Source organism: Capra hircus, chromosome 5 (genome assembly GCF_001704415.2).
Source record: "Capra hircus breed San Clemente chromosome 5, ASM170441v1, whole genome shotgun sequence".
Lineage (NCBI taxonomy): Eukaryota > Metazoa > Chordata > Mammalia > Artiodactyla > Bovidae > Capra > Capra hircus.
This window is the reverse complement of record NC_030812.1, coordinates 63481044-63504064: the sequence shown is the minus strand read 5'-3', so window position 1 is coordinate 63504064 and position 23021 is coordinate 63481044. Positions and strand designations below refer to the sequence as shown.

The 23021-nt window shown below is 40.6% G+C and overlaps 1 protein-coding gene across 13 annotated transcripts in view; it reads right to left on the bottom strand.

Annotated features, from left to right (window-relative positions):
• Positions 1–23021, bottom strand: part of ANO4 (anoctamin 4) — a 433131-nt gene that overhangs the window by 179670 nt on the left and 230440 nt on the right. For all 13 annotated transcript variants that reach the window (XM_018048154.1, XM_018048157.1, XM_018048156.1 and 10 more), the window contains 2 exons: positions 15880–16016; positions 11367–11525 (listed from right to left, as the gene is read on the bottom strand). In XM_018048154.1, coding sequence (XP_017903643.1) covers positions 11367–11525; positions 15880–16016 — 296 coding nt within the window. The remainder of the gene's footprint in view (positions 1–11366; positions 11526–15879; positions 16017–23021) is intronic.

Genomic DNA, 23021 nt, shown 5'->3' with positions numbered 1-23021 from the left:
TTCAGCAACTTAACATAACACATAGTAAGAACATCAGCAACAAAAATAACATCATTAAGAAAAGACTTTCAGTTCCTTTCATAGCTGCAACTCTACATGGCCCACATTGGTATGCAAAAACAATGCGAAATGTGTTTTATATCAGACAAGTTCAATTTAGACCAGTGAGAAGATCTTTTAGATTAATTTTCTTCTCGTGGGATGGTAACAAGTTTATAATGTGATTTTGGTTCTTCAGCTGTGTCTTATATAACGGGTAATTTTTCCCCTTAATATTCTGTCTTAAGCAAAGGAATACGCATGAGTCATGTAAGCATGTATTGATTTAGAATGATTCTTTGAGTAAATCAGTTCAGGATAACTGTGTACTGGTCATCTTGACCTGGCAACAGAAATGTTTTGCTTAAATTCTGTCTTCCTGATCAAGCAAAAACAGTCAAGGTAAAAATAAGTAGGCCCTCCACTCTTTAAAGCAATTTCACAAGTCAGAGTGAAAGGAAGATTGAGACAGAAAGAGGAAGAGAGAAATAGAGCCAGAGAAAGAAAGAATGAGAGAGAGAGGAGAAAGTGCCCCACCCCCCACCATTTGGTGAAACAATCTTAAGATGGCCCCATGACAATGAAGCCCTGATTCTGAGGGACTGGTTTAGGGCAGTGGTAGGTGACAGAAGGACCGAGTCCTGGGGACAAGGTGGGGGTGCCACCCACCAGACCCCCACAGCTTTCCCTAGACAGAGGCCAGGGACTTTCAGTCTGAGAGGGGACAGGGGTGAATGTCTGAGATCAGAACACAAGGTGACCTGGGGCTGAAACCACTCTCGTCTTTATCAACACCCACAGCCACCACTCACTGGGCCCTTCATATACGCTGGGTTCTCTTCTAAGCAGGCTACAATATACTAGCTCATTTTATCCCCATGAAGAAGCTGCGGCACAGAGTGCTTAAGAGTCTCATCTGGGTATTTACTCAGTAAGTGATGAAGTAGCAAGTGGATCTAAATTCCTGTTGTCTGGCTTGAAAGGTCAAACTTAATTTACCCTATTCTCTCTTCAAAGACATAGGGTCTTTATGATTCAAAAGTCTGATATTAAGAATGCTTAAATTATTTAGCCCAGGTGGATGAAAGAATAGCTGCTTTGAATTCCTTTAGCTATCTCATAGACACCGCAACCAACTGCATAAAGTTGGGTCTAAGAGTCTAACTCAGTAGCTCTCAGCCAGGGACAATTTTATACACCTATTCCTGGGGACACAGGACAATGCCTGGAGACATTTGGGTTCTCATAGCTTGGCGGGGTGGGGGGAGGAGCACTGCTGGGATCTAGTGGGCAGGGGTGCTGTTAAACATCCTATAGTACAAAAAACAGCCTCCTGTAACAGAGAAGTATCCAGCCCCAAACATCAATACTGCTGAGGCTGAGAAATCCTGGAGCTAAATTGATTGATGCTACCCAGACACAGCCATGGAAATCAGCTATTTACAATCTGTTGTGACAAACTCGAAATCCCACAAGCTAAGCACTGGGCTCAGTCTTACTGTTAAAAACCAGCAAGACACCATCTCTGCCCTCAAAATGATTATACCAGCCACATGGAATCCGTACCTTTAAGATGGAGTATCTTAGAGGGAACACTGGGCAAATTAAAGCAAAGTGTCTTTGTTTCTCTCTCTTCACTCCCATCATGAATTCCCTGACTGCTGTAATCTCAAAGTGGGCCATCTAAAGCCACAGGTGACTTCCCTGGTGGCTCAGTGGTAAAGAATCCACTACCTGCTAATGCAGGACATGCGAATTTGATCCCTGGGTCAGGAAGATCCCCTGGAGAAGGAAACGGCAACCCACTCCAGTGTTCTTGCCTGGGAAATTCCATGAACAGAGGAGCCTGGTGGGCTACAGTCCATGGGGTTACAAAGGGTCAAGACAGGATGTTACTAACTGAACAGCAACATATGATCAGTAGAGATATAGTATCACTGGTAATGAATTCTGATGGTGTACAGCCCAGAAGCCAAGTAGCCTTGAGTGCTGAAGAATCACTCTCCGTCAAGCAGGGGCAGCATCTACCTCCCACCATTCCCCAGCCTCAGCCAATGATTGATGGGTAGGAGGACCTCTGCTTGAAAGGGAACCAGATCCAGAACTCTCTACCTGGAATAGAGACTATACTCTCAGCTTGGCTTTTCTCCTCGGACCTCTGCTACTTCTCCATACCCCTTTCTCCTGAGCTCACTCTACCCAACAACAACTTTGCAAGAATCCTCACCCCAGGCTCTGCTTCTGCCTAGGAAAAAATTCAACCTCAGAGACCACTTTTAAAAAGGCCACTGTCAGTATGGATCAACAATGAACTCCTGAAAGGTACTGCTTTGATCTGAATTATATCCCCTTAAAATTCATACATTGAAATTCTAACCCCCAATGTGATGGTATTAGGAGCTAGGGCCTTTGAGAGGTGATTAGGTCATGGAGTCCTCAAAAATAGGATTAGTTCCTTCAAAAAGAGACCTCAGAGAGCTCCTATTTGCTTTCACCATGTGAAGACACAGCAAAAAGGTGCTGTCTGTGAACCAGGAAGAAGGTTTTCACCAGCACCTTGAACTCCCAGCTTGCAGAACTATGAGAAATAAGCCTGTGTTATTTATACCCCATCCAGTAAATGGTATTTTGTTATAGCGGCCCAGACAGATTAAGATAAATACTCAAGGAATTTCCAGGGCTTTGATTTTCACAAGAAAATCTGCCTCCTTCATTCTGTGCCTAGGACTGTCCTTAATTTTCCCTTCCCTTCAAATCTAACTTGAGACCCTTGGTAGAACATATGTTTGACATACCAGAAAATGGAGATTATTAAGTGGAGGGGGCTCCAGAAAATACTAGAGGCCACGAATTTGGATAGTTCAGTTTGTCCCGGCATTTATTTTATATATTTATCATGGTTTGAACTATAAAGAAGGGAGGAGACTCTGGTCCTTTTTCCTTCATTCTCAGAGTTCTGGATCCAGAGAGAACACCTATAGTAACAGCGGTTGTGGAACATAATCAGGGATGAAAATAGGAAGGGTAGGATAAGCAGGAAGCCTGTGAAGGCAGAGATTAGTGGTGAGATGAGCACCTTCAATGGGGAATCTTTGTATAGATTTCCCCTGAATAGGTGTCAAGCAAGACTAGGACAGGCAATTGAGCACAGTGTTTTAGTTCTGGGTTGATATACCATTTTATTCCCTGATGAATCTAAAACCAAATTCTCTGGGCACAGAAATGTCTGAACCTTGACAATGCTAAACATGTTACCTAAGGTATTTTAAGTTCTTCCAAGAGCACTGAAGATAATCAGCAATCTCATTAATACATACAAATTATTAGCAATATATAGCCAGTTGATGTTGCTACCCTAATGATTCGATTTTAAGGTATTTATAAAGTGTATGATTAATTTTCCAAAGAGTTTACCTTGAAAACTATCTTTGAAGTATTAATATTCATATACTATGTTTAGCTGTTATGATAACTATAATGATGGTAATAAAGATTTATTACTTGCTTGCAATATGACAGGTACAGAGATAAGCAGTTGATATGAATAAGTTCATTTAATTAGTATAATAACCCATGCAGTATAACCCATAATAGCTTATGGAAAAACCTGAACAAACTTTTTGGCCAACCCAATAGCTCTCATCATTAGCCTCATTAAGCTGAAGTTCCCAAGTGCACACAGCTTTTAATGATGAAAACAAATGAGAACTCAGAATGTGTGACCCCAGACTCTTAACCACTGTATGAAGTTACCTACTGCTGCAGAATGAATCACCACAACAAAACAACCCTTATTACTGAGTTTACCGGCTGAGCCATAAGGGAATGACTCATTTGAAAAGACCCTGATGCTGGGAAAGATTGAGGGCAGGAAGAGAAGGGGACAACAGAGGATGAGATGGTAGGATGGCATCACCGACTCAATGGACATGAGTTTGAGTAAGTTCCAAGAGTTGGTGATGGACCAGGAGGCCTGGCATGCTGCAGTTCACAAGGTCGCAAAGAGTTAAGACACAACTGAGCAACTGAACTGAACTGAACTGAGTTTACAGTTCCTGTAGGTCAGGAATCCAGACATAGCATAGCTGGGCCCTCAGCTTCAGGGTCTCACCAGGCTACAATACAGATCTTGGCCAGGGCTGCAGTCTCAACAGAAGCTCGACTGCAGACGGATCTCCTTTCAGGATCCCTCAGCTGTTGGCAGAGCTCATCTTGAGGTTGCAGGTCTGCAGTCCCTGTTTTCTGGCCAGTTTCTGGGAGCAATTCTTAGCTCTAAGAGATCAGCCCCCCTTCTTTGCACAGAGCCCCCTTCATAAACAGTTTCACAACATGAGAGCTCACTTCTTCAAAGCCAGCAAAAGAGAGCCCAACGTCTGTCAGCTGAGACAGGGTCTTACATACCATAACATAACCATGGAAGTAACATCCCATTTGCCATATTCTGTTGGTTAAGAGCAAGTCACCTATTCTCCAGGAGAGGGAATGATAACAAAGGCATTAAAATCAGGAGGCAGGGCTTCAGGGTCTATCCACGATAACCACTAGCCAAGTAACAGACTAAAATCATGCTTCTGCCAAATCTGTGTATATTATCTACAATATTTTTATTTCCTGTATTTCCTTAATTTGAGTCACTTTTTAAAATATTTCACAAAGAAGTTTTATATCATAATCATAAATTGTTTGTCATGAATAGAAGGCAGAACAGCTAAAATTCAGGTAAAATAAAAAAGATTTACACTGTATTCTGTATTCACCTGGAAGGGCTCAATTAATCCTCACACTTTTCATGGTAAATATCATCATCCTCATTGTTAAAAACGTGAAAGCTGAGATCCAGAGAACTTTGATAAGTTGCTCAAGACTACTCAGCTTATAAGCTGTTGAACCAAGATTCAAACCTATGACTACTGGCCGCCAAAGTGCAAGGAAATAGTCTAGATAGCAGCCAATTTCACTATGCACTCCAGTTTTCCTGGTTCTCTTTCAAAACTCCACCCATGTCCTAACCTTGACATGGTTAGGAGAAGATTCCATCTTCAGATAATAGGAATCAACAGGATACAAGGGTAAAGAGCAAGCAGGCTCAGATTTTAATGTGGCCTTTATCTCTTACTGTCCTTGTCACCTGGGGCAAGTTATTGCTTTGCCTCAACTGTCTCACCTATAAAATGGAGATAATAGTATGTGGTTCATAAAGGCAAGAGTGAGAATTTTAATAATACTATTTTTGTCATCATCTCAAAGAAAAACTTCCACAACTCCCAGCCTTGAGGGCTACACAGATGTTTACCACAGTGAGATTTTCCCCAATCCTCCTGAGAAACAAGTGAAAAGAGAAATAGGCTGTTTTGACACATTGCATGACTTTGGGAATTTGTTTTTAAAGTTTACAATATTTTATCTTTGGAGGGGGCAATGTCCTTGAGTAGGACTGAGAAGATGGAGTGTGATACCCAAAGCAAACTGCTCAATTGCTCAGCTGTGTCTGACTCTTTGTGACCCCATGGTCTGTAGCCCACCAGGCTTCTCTGTCTATGGGATTATCCAAGCAAGAATATTGGAGTGGGTTGCCATTTCCTTCTCCAGCCCAAAACAAAAGGTTGGCCTTAGCTGGGAGCACGATTAGAACACCTTTAGCACCAGGGGCAAGGCTACTTTTATGGACACAGATGCAGGCAGGTAGGTCCCTGCATGGGAGAAACTTGTGGCCGCTCTACTTAGTGCTTTGAAGTACTAAACACAGTACTAAACACAGGTCTAAACATTCTTCCTCTACTCTTCCACAATATCAATTTTGTCTCTCAAATTACTTCTATCATGAAATCGTGCAGTTATTTTTCCCATCTTAGTAAAAACCTCTTTATTGACTCCACCTCTTACACCAGTCTCTTTCCATTTACAGTGAACCTCTCTCAAAGAGCTATTTTTATCTGTTCTCTCCACATTTTCTCCTCCTGTTCCTTCGTTGAATACACTTTAGTCATGCTTTCACTTCTACCTCTCTGTGGAAACTTCTCTTGCCCAGCTCACCAAAGTCCTCCATGTTGATAAATTCAATGACTAAATTCAATGACTAACTTTCAGTCTTTATCTCACTCCATCAGCAGCATTGGACACAACTGTCCTTTCTTCCTGACACACTTCCTTCCGAGCACCACACTTTCAAGGTTTCCTTCTAGCCCCTCTCTGCTGACTCCTATCATCCAAAAGTTTATTTCCAGCCCAGATCAACCCCTGTCTTCCACAGTCTTCCCTCCTACTCAACATCTGCACCACCAGAACACCTCAAACTTCACACACCTACAAGGAGACTCACTTCCCTCTGCTTCCCTGTAAACGGTGATTCCTTTCTTCCAGCTCTTTAAACGCACAGTGTACGACAGACAGCTGAATCACCCGTGCCGCCTCCTCTCTCACACCACTCATTCAATCTATCTGCAGTCCCACAGGCTCTTCTCACTACTCTTCTCAACATCTCTGCTGTGCACTTAGCCAAGCTTCCATCACTTCTTTCCTGGATTCTTGCAACAAATCTCCTAACTGGCATCTCTGCTTCTGCCCTAAACCTGAGTGGCCCTAATAAAACAGAAGCCACATCTTATAATGCCTTGGCTCAAAACCATCCAGTGATTTTCCATGTCATGTTGAGAAAAACTAAAGTTGCCCTGCTGCTGCTAAGTTGCCCCAGTCGTGTCTGACTCTGTGTGACCCCATAGACGGCAGCCCACCAGGCTCCGCCATCGCTGGGATTCTCCAGACAAGAACACTGGAGTGGGTTGCCATTTCCTTCTCCAATGCATGAAAGTGAAAAGTGAAAGTGAAGTCACTCAGTCGTGTCCAATTCTTCGAGACCCCATGGACTGCAGCCTACCAGCTTCCTCCATCCATGGGATTTTCCAGGCAAGAGTACTGGAGTGGGGTGCCATTGCCTTCTGCGAAAGTTGCCCAGTGATCTCAAAGATCTGATGCCATCTGTTCCATTGCCTCTCTGATACAATTTCTCACTATTCTCTACCCTGCTCAGTCAATTCCTGTCCTACTGGCCTTTGCACTGTTCCATAAACACACCAGGCATCCTCCTGCCTCATTGCTTTTGTATGTGCTCATCTTGGTCCCTGGGAGAGAGACTCATCTTTACCAACTTTTATAAAATTATAAGCCCCTCTCAACACTTCCTGCTTTACTTTTTTCTCAGCATTTACTGTTGTTCTACATAGATTTACTTATTTACTTTGCTCTCAAGTTCCAACAGGGTAGGAATTTTTTGTCTGTTTCATTCACTCTTGTGTTCTTAGTGCTTAAGATAGTGCCTAGCAAAGAGTGAATGTGCAATAAATATTTGTTGAGTGAATTATCAAGATGGTATGATTTATATAATTACAGTTATTTTGTAAACACCTGATAATATGAGTTTTCCCCTATGTTCTGCATGATTCTAAAGAGGAAGGGTGCTCCTTTAATCTAATTGGTACTCATACATTCCAAAGTCACCCACAACCTGACCCCTTATAAAAAGGAAAAGATAAACCTCATTGATACTGATTTCAAAATGGGTACCAAAGAGTCAATGATGGACACAAAATTTAAAATGAGAAAAACGAAAATAGAAAATGTGGGTTTATAAACATGAGTTTACCTTTAAAGAAGAGAGACACTTGAGAAGAAAATCACCTGGATTTGGTACTTTATTTGGGAACTTGGTTATCAATTGCTTTTTCTGAACTAATATGAGAGATGAGTTACAGGATGTTAAAGACCCACGGTGCTAAAGCAAGCACTTCCCTATTGACTGACCAGGTAGGGGGTTAAGTTTTCAAGAAATGAAATTTGATTGGATCCTCACTTTTTATCATGAATCAAAGATTTTCCTGATTGTGTTTCATGATTCTCAACGTTGTAAGAGACGAGGATTCTCCTATTAAACTTCAACTAGAGATCCCATCTTTGCTGATTTGGACACAAAAGCTTCTAAGTCTGTGAGATATTATCAGTAATTATTGGACATCATGATACACAACTAATGATGATATTAATAATTCATAAAATTTATTCAGTGTTCATCATTTCAGGTATACATGGATTCACAGGAAGTCCCCTGGATTTTCTTTATCACCTTGAACTAAATTCTTTGTTTTATGTATAAAAGCTGGAAATAACTTCTGGAAGTTGAAATAGCTATTAAAATTGCTGGTTTTCTATTGCAGTTGTTTATGAGAACACTTGATTTAAATAAAAGTGCTTCTGCATGCAAGCGTACACTCAGTCATGTTCAACTCTTTGTGATCCCCATGGATTGTAGCCCTCCAGGCTCCTCTGTCCATGGGATTCTCCAGGCAAGAATACTGGAGTGGGTTACCATGCCCTCCTCCAGGGGATCTTCCTGACCCAGGGATCGAACCCATGTCTCTTGCATCTCTTGCACTGATAGGTAGATTCTTTACCACTGTGCCACCTGGGAAGCTCAAAAATGCTTCTGATGGTTTAATAAAATGCAACTCTTTTTTTAAAAAAATGAAGATGCAGATTTGCTGTTCATACAAGGGACATTTTATTTTAATTAATTATGACAGGGAAAATTAGTTTAGCTATAATTTCCTGCTGCCTCTAAGCAAGGAAGATCCTGCAGAGACCCTTTTTCTGCTGAGCTGGCTGAGACCATGAAAATACAAAGCAGAGCTTGGAGATTGAACTGAGAGTCAAACTGTGCTGCTTATGCAGAGTGTGGGCCACAGGGAAAAGCTGCTTAGGAAGAAGCTTCCAAAAAGGGGAAAGCCAAGCTTTTGGTAGTAGATAGAACACTGCAGGGGAGCTGCCATCAAGAGAAAAACTTTTGGGGGAAAGAGGAGAAAGACATGCTTAGATAAGTGTTTATTTTTTAATTAGAGTATAATTGCTTTTAATATTATATTGGTTTCTGCCATACATCAACATGAATCAGTCATAGGTATACATATGTCCCCTCCCTCTTGGACCTCCCCTCCCACCCCTCTAGGTTGTAAGACAGTACCAGGTTGAGCTCTCTGCATCACACAGCTAATTCCCACTGGCTACCTATTTTACACATGGTAATATATATATGTTTCCATACTACTCTCTCAACTCCTCCCACCCTCTCCTTCCCCCTGTGTCCGCAAGTCTGTTCGCTATGTCTGTGTCTCTCTTGCTGCCCTGCAAATAGGTTCATCAGTACCATTTTTTAAGATTCCATATATATGCCTTAATATACCATATTTGTTTTTCTCTTTTTGATTTACTTCACTCTGTATGACAGGCTCTAGGTTCATCCACCTCACTAGAACTGACTCAAATTCATTCCTTTCTATAGCTGAGTAATATTCCATTGTGTATATGTACCACAACTTCCTTATGTGTTCATTAGATAAGTGCTGAATGAAGCCTCTCATATGGTGATACACACTTTCCAATTGCTATTATTTCCATACATTAAAATAAATACCTAGCTATTAAAATTTTTACAAATTAGAATCAAACAAAATTATTGTAAGCCACTAAAATCATATGAGCCATCTGTCTAACATACTCTGGTCAACTCTGGACTGCACAGCAAAACTGCACGTTAGAAGGCAGAGTAACCCTCCTTAGCCACCCACTCTAATTCTGGCAGCTGAATACTGCAGTACAGAAGACTTTCAGGAAACATATGGGAGAGCTGTCAACTCTTTGGTAATGTACATTATTTGTAAAAAGTATTAGGCTTTTTGAGTTTTAACTTCAAAGTCATGAAATGACACTGAAAAGACCTACACAAAAGAAGCCCCAGAAATGGAGAGAACAATGATGAAGCTTAAAATATAAATCTTTCGTTAACTGAACAAAGCTACTTAGTTTTAACAGGAATCAAAACTTTGACAGAGTCAGAATGGATCACAGGAAGGACTTTCGTTAGATCAGGCGGCAATTCAGATCTTTTATTTTTTTATATAAAAATTCTGAAACAGAATAAAACATGAAGAAATGATTTTTAGGGATAAAGTATTAATGTACTATTAATGTTAAGAAAAGAATACACAACTGTCTACTGGATACCAACATACAACTTATCTAAAGAACAAGGTTTATCAAATGTATATTCCAGTGGGTATAGGAAAGATTTTCCAGAATCCCACAAAAATGGAAAAAGCAACATATTTAATTCTGTTTGTTGCTCCAGGGGAAACTCCAGCTGAAGCAGTCTTTTGAGCAACCTGCTTCCACTTTCCTGAGAATGAGAACCTGTTCCCTTAAGGCCATACTCATCTCACCGTTTTTCTAATTCTCTTTTTGGAGACATTCCAGAAAAGCACTGCTTCTATTTTATAAATGCTCCAGGGTTGAGGCTAGTCGAACAGAACTGAAAAAAACCAATTTATCAGAAGAGTCCCAGGAACAGCATGCAACCTTTCCCGTACAAAGAAAACAGGGATGCCTGACTTCAAAGATCCATCCTTCAGCCTTGAAGAGAAGAATCAGAAGCAAACACTTTTAATTGTCACATGTTCTTCTTGACTATGAAAAACTCCAGAAGCTGTGCACAATGTTTAGAGAAAATGTGAGAGGAGTTATGTAATCTGGCAAACAGGGCCAAGTTCTAGAAAAGTGCACAGCGTTTCTGGGTACGTAACAGTCCCGTTGCGGATTATTATCAGAGGCCTGGCTGGGTCTCTTATACCTTCCTCAAAACTTCCCCTGTGGAGGAGGAGGGAAGGGAGAAGAGTAAACACTGATAAGGTAACCCTTGAGTTTGGGAACCTGACAAAACATCCTGAACGTCTCTTAAAACCAGAATCACTTTGTAAGTCTCAGCTGTTTTTGGCCAAATCGGCCAGACAGTCTCTTCTGGTGTGTGAGGATACCCAAACCCATGATGCTTCCTGAAATGTAAAAAGAGCCTCTAGGGTCAGCTAATTGCATTTTATCCAGTTTTTTTTTTAATCCATGCAAATATTGGGTTGGTCAAAAAGTTCATTCAGGCTTTCTGTAAGATGGTATGGAAAACCTGAATGAATGTTTTGGTGAACCCAATAAAACCCATCGTTAACATAGAGAGGCAGCAGATGTAGGAAGTCAGGTAAAATAACACTTTGAAAAAAATCAATTTAATTGGAATATTTTGATTTTTATGAAATCTTAGGATATCAAAATGCTCTCAAAGGCAAATTGTGCTGCAGAAGTTTAATTGCAGGAAAATTCTCCATATACTGCAGATTGGCAAAACCTCAGAAAATGAAATATTCAGTTACTCTACTAACTGCTTATTTTTTAAATTATCTCTTGATATGAACTGACGTATATATATACTTTTCTCATTCATGCAAACCATTTACCTCTTTCTCCATTTGTAATCCTTCTGCTCTAATATTTCTTTCAAATACTTCTCTCTTTTCCATCTGGGGGTTGGATTTTCTGTACACAAGAATGTAGTCAATTCGACATTTTCCGTCTCTGAAGTAAAGGCCATTTAATTTGTTTTTTTCTGGTACTGTCTGCACACAAAGAGAAAGGGACCAGTGTAAGACACTCAAAACTGAGCCTTGACTGAGTAATGTTAAAGAATAAATAAAACTAAATGAATTTTCCTTGTGTTTTATCAAAATTACACATTTATTAACGAAAAATGTAAACAGAACACAAAATAAAAATCGGAAAAAGCATTCAGTCTAATGAACAAAACTTAAAGATACCCAATGATATCAAAACTTGCCAAGGATGTGGAGCAACTGACATTCTACAGGTGAGAGTGAAAACTGATATACTAACACTGGGAAACACACCAACATCATCATGTAAAGCTGAACACTGGCATCAGTTCAGTTCAGTCGCTCAGTCGTGTCTGACTCTTTGCGACCCCATGAACCGCAGCACACCAGGCCTCCCTGTCCATCACCAACTCCCGGAGTTCACTCAGACTCACGTCCATCGAGTCCATGATGCCATCCAGCCATCTCACCCTCTGTCGTCCTCTTCTCCTCCTGCCCCCAATCCCTCCTAGCATCAGAGTCTTTTCCAATGAGTCAACTCTTCACATGAGGTGGAAAGTATTGGAGTTTCAGCTTAGCATCAGTCCTTCCAAAGAACACCCAGGACTGATCTCCTTTAGAATGGACTGGTTGGATCTCCCTGCAGTCCAAGGGACTCTCAAGAGTCTTCTCCAATACCACAGTTCAAAAGCATCAATTCTTCGGTGCTCAGCTTTCTTTACAGTCCAACTCTCACATCCATACATGACCACTGGAAAAACCATAGCTGTGACTAGACAGACCTTTGTTGGGAAAGTAATGTCTCTGCTTTTGAATATGCTATCTAGGTTGGTCATAACTTTCCTTCCAAGGAGTAACTTCCAGATGTTCAAGCTGGTTTTAGAAAAGGCAGAGGAACCAGAGATCAAATTGCCAACATCCGCTGGATCATCGAAAAAGCAAGAGAGTTCCAGAAAAACATCTATTTCTGCTTTATTGACTATGCCAAAGCCTTTGACTGTGTGGATCACAATAAACTGTGGAAAATTCTGAAAGAGATGGGAATACCAGACCACCTGACCTGCCTCTTGAGAAACCTATATGCAGGTCAGGAAGCAACAGTTAGAACTGGACATGGAACAACAGACTGGTTCCAAATAGGAAAAGGAGTACGACAAGCCTGTATATTGTCACCCTGCTTATTTAACTTATATGCAGAGTACATCATGAGAAACGCTGGGCTGGAAGAAGCACAAGCTGGAATCAAGATTGCCGGGAGAAATATCAATAACCTCAGATATGCAGATGGCAGAAAGTGAAGAGGAACTAAAGAGCCTCTTGATGAAAGTGAAAGAGGAGAGTGAAAAAGTTGGCTTAAAGCTCAACATTCAGAAGACGAAGATCACAGCACCTGGTCCCATCACTTCACAGGAAATACATGGGGAAACAGTGGAAGCAGTGTCAGACTTTATGTTTTTGGGCTCCAAAATCACTGCAGATGGTGATTGCAGCCAGGAAATTAAAAGACGCTTACTCCTTGGAAAGAACATTGGCATATATATAACCCTAATAAATTCCTGACAAACCAGGAAATGTGTATATGAATGTTCACAGCAGCATTATTCATAAGAGAAAATATTTTAAATGGGAATCAATGCAAATCAATGAATAGGTGAACATAAATAAATTGTATAGTCATATAGTAGAATATTATACAGCAGGGAAAAAGAACTAATGATTCATCTTATAGTAAGCAAAATCTTAAAAACAATATTGGCAGAAGAAAAACAAGTCAGAGAAGACTTTATACTGCATGATACCATTTTTTACAAAACACAAAACAAAATCAATGCAAAATAATTTGTTAAGGCTACATATGTATGCATGGTAAAATGATTTTTAGAGCAAGGTAATAAAAAATGCAAAAATTCAGGAAGACAGTCCATCTGGTAGGGGAGAAGGATGAGACTACATGTAGTTTGATGGTTTTAGTAATACTTTTTAGTCAGTGTCTCTCAAACTTTTTTGCCCACCATAGTCAACATTTCTCTTTGTGATATTTGTGTATACAGTTATAAACAGCACAAGGATTAAATCTGCTTGTAACTTATAGTCAGAGCAGGGTCTTCATATCCATGGTTTCTCCACACTGTGGTTGCAACCACATACTATATAGTACTATAATATCTATTAGTGAAAAACATCAACAGATAGATGGACCCACATAGCTCAAACCCACATTATTCAAGGGTCAACTGTAAGTGTAAACACAAAAACATTTGAGATCACAGTATATATCAGTTTCTACATAGCAGTATGAAGAAAGAAAATATGCCAGGCCTCCAAGGCTATTGCTAGAGTCCATATTCTTGCAGCAGTGCCATGAAACCTACAGAAGGAAATCCTCAGCTGGGAGAGATGGAAATAACATGTCTCATACCTGGGCAGGTATTTATAACTGATGATCAATCTTCACTATTTCTGGCTTCTGCTCAGAAGCCCACCCCAATAAACACTTTCTTAGCAATCATCTGCCAGGCAAGGAAACTATTCAGTAGATTTAGCACATTACCATCTATCTGCAAAACCAGCCGAGGCTTCAAGCGAAGGGTGAGCAAAGCCCTAATCTCCCGGAGACTGTTCAATCACCTCTAAATTAAGGGGATTAGACGAGCTGCTTTGTGAGGTGCCTTTCAAGGTCCTTCCTTTGTGTCATATTATGGTATCCAAAGTTTCTGTGTGAAGAAATGCTGACAGAATGAGTTTCTTTCTTAAAACACACACACAGAGATAAGTAGTGTATGGCATTTATAGAAAGAGGTCTGGGAAGTTTGACAGAAGTAAACAATTTTTCCTGCTCAAAGGTGTTATCCTTTCGATGGTTAACAGCCTCTGGAATAACAACAGCATTAAGAAGACACAATAAATTAATGACTCTGATCTGTGTTCCCATTACCTAAACTTAGTGCATATACAAGCGTCAGTCGCTTAGTCACGTCTAACTCTGTGACCCCGTGGACTGTAGCGCACCAGGCTCCTCTGTCCTTGGAATTTTCCAGGCAAGAATACTGGAGTGGGTAGCCATTCCCTTCTCTACGGGATCTTTCTGACCCAGGGATTGAATCTGGGTCTCCTGCATTGCAGGCAGATTCTTTACCTACCATCTGAGCTTCAAAATCACTGCAGATGGTCATTGCAGCCATGAAATTAAAAGACGCTTGCTCCTTGAAAGAAAAGCTATGACCAACCTAGACAGCATGTTAAAAAGCAGACACATTACTTTGCCAACAAAGGTCCATCTAGTCAAAGCTATGGTTTTTCCAATAGTCATGTGTGGATGTGAGAGTTGGACTATAAGGAAAGCTGAGTGCTGAAGAACTGATGCTTTTGAACTGTGGTGTTGGAGAAGACTCTTGAGGGTCCCTTGGACTGCAAAGAGATCCAACCAGTCCACCCTAAAGAAAATCAGTCCTGAATATTCATTTGAAGGACTGATGCTGAAGCTGAAACTCCGATGCTTTGGCCACCTGATGTGAAGAGCTGACTCATCTGAAAAGATCCTGATGGTGGGAAAGACTGAAGGCAGGAGGAGAAGCAAATGACAGAGGATGAGATGGTTGGATGACATCACTGACTCAATGGACATGAGTTTGAGTTAACTCTGGGAGTTGGTGATGGACAGGGAGGCCTGGTGTACTGCAGTCCATGGGGTTGCAAAGAGTCGGACACAACTGAGCGACTGAACTGAACTGGGCCACTAGGAAAGCCCATATACAAAGTGCATATACAAAGAAGACATTAAACTCCACTGAGACACAGCTAAGCAATAGTGAATGCTTTTAACAAAATACTTTTTTTTTTCCCCCAAAATAACACATGAACAGATTGTCTGTTTATAATTGCAATGAGTTTCTGTAATCTTAGTTTCCAGATTACAGAGGCGAATGGGAACTCAAAGAGGCTACAGACAACACAGTCTACCAAGAGCTGGTCCACTTTACATCATTGTTCCACATGATGGGAGATTTCAACAGGGAATCCATTTTTGTAAAGCTAACTTTTGACTAGTTAGCCATACCTAAAATGTAAATCATTTTAAAATGATGAGTGTTTTAAAAAATCTTCTTTGTATAATCTAAATGCCTTTAGCTATAAGAGAAGTGCATGACCCACTGAAAGTCTGTTTTGAGCTAGGTAGATTTTGGATTCCTGAAATGTGCTAGACCCCCAGAGGCTTTCAAAAGCGTGTAAGACTTCACCCCTTCTTTTCCCCCAGGGGCCCCCAGTTCAATGAGATAACTTCAAACAATCCACTGGAATGTGCTTCTCCAGTTCTGGCCTGGATCAAGAATTCTGTTTTTATGAAATGGCATACTCTTACCTCTCCCCCGGCTTCCAACCTGCTAGCATCATCTGAAGTACTGGTAAGGTTTCCAGGGTGAAGGAGAGAGTCATCATCTTTGCAAGGACTGCTGACAGCTTCTAATTCATCAAAAAGAATATTGACATCCTTGGCCACTAGAACCAAAGTAAATACATTACAAGTCAAGTCAAGAATCTGGGATCTTAAAAGCAATACTGAAAGTAAAGACATCTCCGCCTGGCTTCATAGTTTTTCATTGTTTCAATGACACCTTGAATGACAGATATATTATTTCCAAAGAAAAATGGACGTCAAATGTAAAATGTGTTTAACCAAATAGTGTCTCCATTAGGCCAAGGTGAAAGACAGTGTGAAGTAAAGTGAAGTATCTCCACCATATAAATAGAATTTGTCTTCCATGATAACAGGAAGTGTTGTTTTGTTTAGCTTGCCTTCATATAGTTGCTTAGCATGGGTTCTTTAAGACTTCAAGGAACTCATTTTGCATATTTTTTAAAAGGTTTTAATTGGAAGATAATGGCTTTACAAGGTTGTGCTGGTTCCTGATGTACAACAACGTCAATCTGTTGTTAAGTATACATGCGTTCCCTTCCTCTTAAGCCTCTTTCACAGCCACCCCCGATCCCGGTCATCACAGAGCACCAAGCCGAGTTCCCTGTGCTGTCGAGCAGCTTTCCACTAGCTATCTGTTTTACACGTGGTAGTGTGTATATGGGCTTCAGGGCTACTGTCTCAGTTCGTTCCACCCTCTCCTTCCCCCACTGTGTCCACAAGTCAATTCTCTACGTCTGTATCTCTATTGCTGCCCTACAAACAGGTTCATCAGTCTCATTTTTTCTAGATCACATCCATATGTGTTATTATACAATATTCATTTTTCTCTTTCTGACTTGCTTCACTCTGTATAATAGGCTCTAGGTTCATCCACCTGACTACAACTGACTCAAATTTGTTCTTCTCTATGGCTTAGTAAGACACGACTGAACAACTGAACTGAACTGAAGGCTCAGTAATATTCCATTGTATATATATACAGCAACTTAAGATCTCATTTTGTATTGGAGAATACAAAAAACAAAAATGTTTTGTTTTCATTTAAATGCTTCCATGTCTTATCTACTATAAATAGGGTTGCTATGAACACTGGTATCTTCAAATTACAGTTTTTGTCTTTCCCGGATACATGCCTAGGAGTGGAATCACTAGATCATATGACAACTTTTAGTTTTTTTTTAAGGAACCTCCATTCTGTTCTTCATAGTGGCTACACTTACTTACATTTTCACCAACAGGGGAGGAGGGCTCCTGTTACTCCACACCCTCTCCAGCATTTATTGTTTGTAGATTGTTTGATGATGGACATTCGGACCAGTGTGAGGTGATACTGTATTGTAGCTCTGATTTGCATTCTCTAGTAATTAGCAATGTTGAGCATCTTTTCATGTGCCTGTTGGCCATCTGTATGTCTTCTTTGGAGTAATGTCTATTTAGGTCTTCTACCCATTTTTTGACTCAGTTTTTTTTTATACTGACCTGTATAAATCTGTTCATATATTTTGGAAATTAAGCTTTTGCTAGTCATATTACTTGCAAATATTTTCTTTTGAGTTCATAGGTTGTCTTCTCATTTTGTTTATGGTTTTCTTTGCTGTGCAAGTTTTTAAATTTAATTAAGTTCATTTGCTTATTTTTGCTTTTGGGCTCCCTTCTATACTGACTTAAATTTTAGAAGAACATTGAAGTTCACTTTTTCTTTGATGCTTTGTTTTTTTTAACCATTTATCATTTACTTATTATTACTATTTTTTTTTACTTTACAATATTGTATTGGTTTTGCCATACATCAACAAGAACCCACCACGGGTGTACACGTGTTCCCCATCCTTAACCTCCCTCCCACCTCCCTCCCTGTACCATCTCTCTGGGTCATCTCAGTGCACCAGCCCCAAGCATCCTGTATCATGCATCGAACCTGGACTGGAGATTCGTTTCTTATATGATAGTATACATGTTTCAATGCCATTCTCTCAAATCATCCCACACTCTCCCTCTCCCTCTGAGTCCAAAAGTCCGCTCTACACATCTGTGTCTTTTTTGCTGTCTTGCATACAAGGTCATCATTGCCATCTTTCTAAATTCCATATATATGTGTTAGTATACTGTATTGGTGTTTTTCTTTCTGGCTTACTTCACTCTGTATAATAGGCTCCAGTTTCATCCACCTCATTAGAACTGATTCAAATGTATTCTTTTTAATGGCTGAGTAATACTCCATTGTGTATATGTACCACGGCTTTCTTATCCATTCATCTGCTGATGGACATCTAGGTTGCTTCCATGTCCTGGCTATTATAAACAGTGCTGTGAAGAACATTGGGGTACACGTGTCTCTTTCAATTCTGGTTTCCTTGGTGTGTATGCCTAGCAGTGGGATTGCTGGGTCATAGGGCAGTTCTCTTTACAGTTTTTCAAGGAATCTCTAGACAGTTCTCCATAGTGGCTATACTAGTTTGCATTCCCACCAACAGTGTGGGAGGGTTCCCTTTTCTCCACACCCTCTCCAGCATTTATTGCTTGTAGACTTTTGGATCGCAGCCATTCTGACTGGCGTGAAATGGTACCTCATTGTGGTTTTGATTTGCATTTCTCTGATAATGAGTGATGTTGAGCATCTTTTCATGTGTTTGTTAGCCATCTGTATGTCTTCTTTGGAGAAATGTCTGTTTAGTTCTTTGGCCCATTTTTTGACTGGGTCATTTATTTTTCTGGAATTAAGCTGCAGGAGTTGCTTATATATTTTTGAGATTAGTTGTTTGTCAGTTGCTTCATTTGCTATTATTTTCTCCCATTCTGAAGGCTGTCTTTTCACCTTGCTTATAGTTTCCTTTGTTGTGCAGAAGCTTTTAATTTTAATTAGGTCCCATTTGTTTATTTTTTCTTTCATTTCCAGTATTCTGGGAGGTGGATCATAGAGGATCCTGCTGTGATTTATGTCAGAGAGTGTTTTGCCTATGTTCTCCTCTAGGAGTTTTATAGTTTCTGGTCTTACATTTAGATCTCTAATCCATTTTGAGTTTATTTTTGTGTATGGTGTTAGAAAGTGTTCTAGTTTCATTCCTTTACAAGTGGTTGACCAGTTTTCCCAGCACCACTTGTTAAAGAGATTATCTTTTCTCCATTGTATATTCTTGCCTTCTTTGATGCTTTAAAAATAACTAAAGATTTTTAACCTATCAGAAGCTGCTGACTAGTATAATTCATAGAAGACTGACTTCTATTTACCCAAGCATATAAGAGAATATCCATTCTTTCATCCAAAAAATTTTAGAGGTGTGCACACTGTGACAGGCAGAGATGTGTAGTGACTGAATCTTGGTGAATAAAAGTGATGAGTCTTCCTGCCCTTTTGGTAATAACAAAACAAATAATCAAAGAAATGTGAAGTGTGGTGAGTGATATGAAGAACAAGAGTGTAACGGGGTGGCCAGGATCCAAGTGTGTGATTTTTGGCAATTCATTTAACTGCAAGTTTTGAATCTGTAAAATAAAATTGACACAGGAATAAAATGAACATTTATTGCTTACTGTAGCAGGCTAAATTATGGCCCCCAAAGGTAACCCAATCCCTGGAATGTATGACTGTATAAAGTTATATGGGAAAAGGGACTTCACTGATGCAATTAAGTCAAGGATCTTAAATTGGGGAGATTATCCAGGATTATATAGATAGGGCCATGTAATTACAAGAGAGACAGGAAAGTCAGAATCAGATAAAGACACTGGAAGATACGATGCTGCTGAGTCTAACAATAGAGGACAAGGTCACAAGGTCACAATGCAGGGGTGGCCCAAGAAGATAGAAAAGGCAAGAAAGCAGATTCTCCCCCAGAACCTCTAGAAGGAACACAGTCTTGCCGACACCTTGAAGATGTCTGACCTTCAGAACTGTAAGATAAGAAATCTGTGCTGTTTCAAGTTACTAAGTTCGTGGTAATTTGTTACAGCAGCAAAAAAAGAAGAACTAACACATTTATTAGAGGTTTTTAGGCTGTGAGGATACAAATGAAAAACATCAATGTCTTTTCATACAACCAAGGCTTAAGAGCATCTACGCTGGACCAGCTGCTCAAGTGGAGGCACTGACATTTTTGAGGAAGCACAGTATGTTGTGGGAGGTGTCAAGGTCAAAGACCATTTCCCTGACCACCCGATGTAAAGAAGCTGCCCTTCACCCAGGTGCCCTCCATCTCCTCTCTCTGCTCATTTCCTTCCCAGCATGTATCACAGTCTGAATTATTTATTCACTTGTTTTCTTAAATGCTGGATATCTACCCAGAATTAGAACTTAAGTTCTATGCTGGATTAGAATTTAAGTTCCAAAAGAACAGGGACCCTGTCTGTGTTGACTGGTATACAGAGATCTAGGCAAGGAATAAGCCCTCAACTCATTTTTGTTGAACAACAGCCAATGTAGGAGATGGGACGTAAGTGACCCAAGTTTAATCCCTGAGTTGGGAAAATCCCCTGGAGGAGGGCACAGCAACCCACTCCAGTGTTCTTGTCTGGAGAATCCAAGGGGCAGAGGAGCCTGGCTGGCTACGGTCCATGGGGTCACAAAGAGTTGAACATGACTGAAGTGACTTCACATGCACCCACACGAATGACCTCAAAATGGTCACTGTCTAGTGATGTGTGAGAGTAGTTTTTTTCACTGTTCTATGACTCTGGGACCATGCATATATGTTTCTCCTAATGCAACTCTTACAAGCCAGGAGCTCCATCATTTCAAGTAGATATTGATTACATTTTCACGGAGATAATGATGAGTTTCTACGGGTTATATCTGAATAGGATCAAAATATTCTTTTAACATGGGAAGACCTGATTACTATTTCAAACTTCACCGCTTAGCTGTGTGAATTTGTGCTCCCATTTCCTCACTGGTGAGACAGGTATAGAAACCTTCTCTAAGGGTGACTAAGAAGATTCTGCGAGATAATGCACATGTCAGCAGGGTAGCCGACATATGGTAAATTCATGAGAAATGTTGGGTTTGTCAGTTTTAGACTCTGGGACCTTGAGTCAGCACTTTAGCGTTATCGATGCACAAAGACAGAGGAAGCATTCACAGGCTGGAGTAGTTGTTCAGAGGGATGGACTGGGATGAGATGTGAGAGAGAGAGGGATGCTAAAGACGACAGACACTAAGATTCTTGTCATGGTGACTGGCCCTCATTGGGGAGAAACTCTTGAATATTCATTCATTCATCCTATGCTTTTGCCAAGATAGAAAATTATCAGATTATCTTCCACCAGTATCACCTTCTGGTGTTGGCACAATCTGTTCAAGAAAGCTTTTGACATCTATGATTCTCAACTGGCCCCAAACTGTCACCCTGAAGGCATCTCATATGGTCTAGGAGGAATTTGTTCTCACAGGGTGGTGCCAGTCATATCTAGTGGGGAGAATCCAGGGATGTTGCTAAACATCCTACAGTGCACAGAACAGCCCTTATAGTGAGTTCTCCAGCCCAAACGGTAATGGTGCTGAGATTGAGAGGTTCTGCTTTGCATTAAAGGTCCAACTATTTTATTCTAGAGGGACCAGTTAATTTGGGAAAACGGAGAGAAGCCCTTTGCTTTCTACTGCTGCCCATCAGAATTACTGTCTGGAAGCTATTAATATAACAGGACTGATGCTACCTGAGTGCTCAAGGGAAATCAGTATGTATCTGATTTTTAGAGAATGAATGATATGAAGGTACCATTATCACCTGCCAGTAATTCAAGAGCTTCAGCGAAGATAAGAAATGCTGAAGTGTCAGAAAATGCTCAGCTAAACACGTGATCAGTAAGAAGACTGCAGAGTATGTAAACACTCCACAGAAGACAGAAGGCACATGTGACCTTCATCAGTGTTTCACCGTTGTCACGGATAGATCCGCTGTAACTACAACACAATTTTGAGGAACTAAGTACAATCCCCTTTGATGGAAACTTTCATTCTTTTAAAGAAAACAACCTGCAACTGTGAAGTTAACCAATTTTAGAAATCTATTCATTCAATAAGTATTTATTGGAACCTATGCTGTCCAGAAACTGGGGTTCAAGTACTGGACACGACAGGCAGGACCCCTGCCCTCCAAGAGCTCATGGTCCAGCCAAGGTAGAAGCAGGACCTCTCCCTCCTCTGGGACAGACGTGACAAAGCTCCTCTTCATCCAAACAAGGTCACTTGTTAATACATCCCATCGCCTCCCTCATACATTGTTTCTCAAATTAAGAAATGTTTGATAATTATCTGCCTGGTTGAATTCTGTGATTAGGCAATTAAATAAGAAAGAGAGCCAAATGTTCTGAGGAGTCAATTAAGAATGATGAGAGAGAGAAGGAGGGAGAGAAGGATGAAGGGAGGGGGAGGGAGAAAAGAGAGAGAGGGAATGCAAAAGTTCTGTTCCAATCAAATATGGGCCTGCACTGTGTGCAGACTCAGGAAGGGCCCTGTGAATAGAACCGGGCAGGTAGCATGGGCTCTGGCCTATGGATACCACATATTTGAGAAAGCAAGGAAGATACCCAAATGATTCTCTCGCAAAAAGCAGGCACTTACCCTAAAGAGACCCAGGAACTAAATAGCAGGGACCCACACTGAACAGCTAAACAAGGGCCAAGAAACTGAAATTGCCTGGGCGACCAAAAATCAGCTACTGACTCTGAGTCAAGCAGAGGAGAGAGGCAGCAGGGAGAAAGGTTTCTGAGGGCTGGCTTGTTCTACTCTCCCAGAGTGGAAGCAGATCAGAGAAGGCAAAGGACCAGGAAGCACGGAGATCCTGACCTCCCTCACATGATGGGAGGGCATTTGCCACAGTGGTACTGAATCTACTATCAAATATTTGCAATTATTTCAAACATTCTTTCAGTGAAAATAATTTTGTATATTAGCTCAACTCTCTTGGGAAAAGAGACTGCAAACATACGGCAAGGGTTAAAACAAACAAATGAATTGCTTATCTTCTGCCACTTGCTCATTGAACCAACACTGAGCTTAGGTGCTGAAGATATAAACATGACCAAGACATAAGCAGAAAGCCTCATACTTCCAGACAAGAGGATGAACTTGAGGGATCAATGCTATAAAG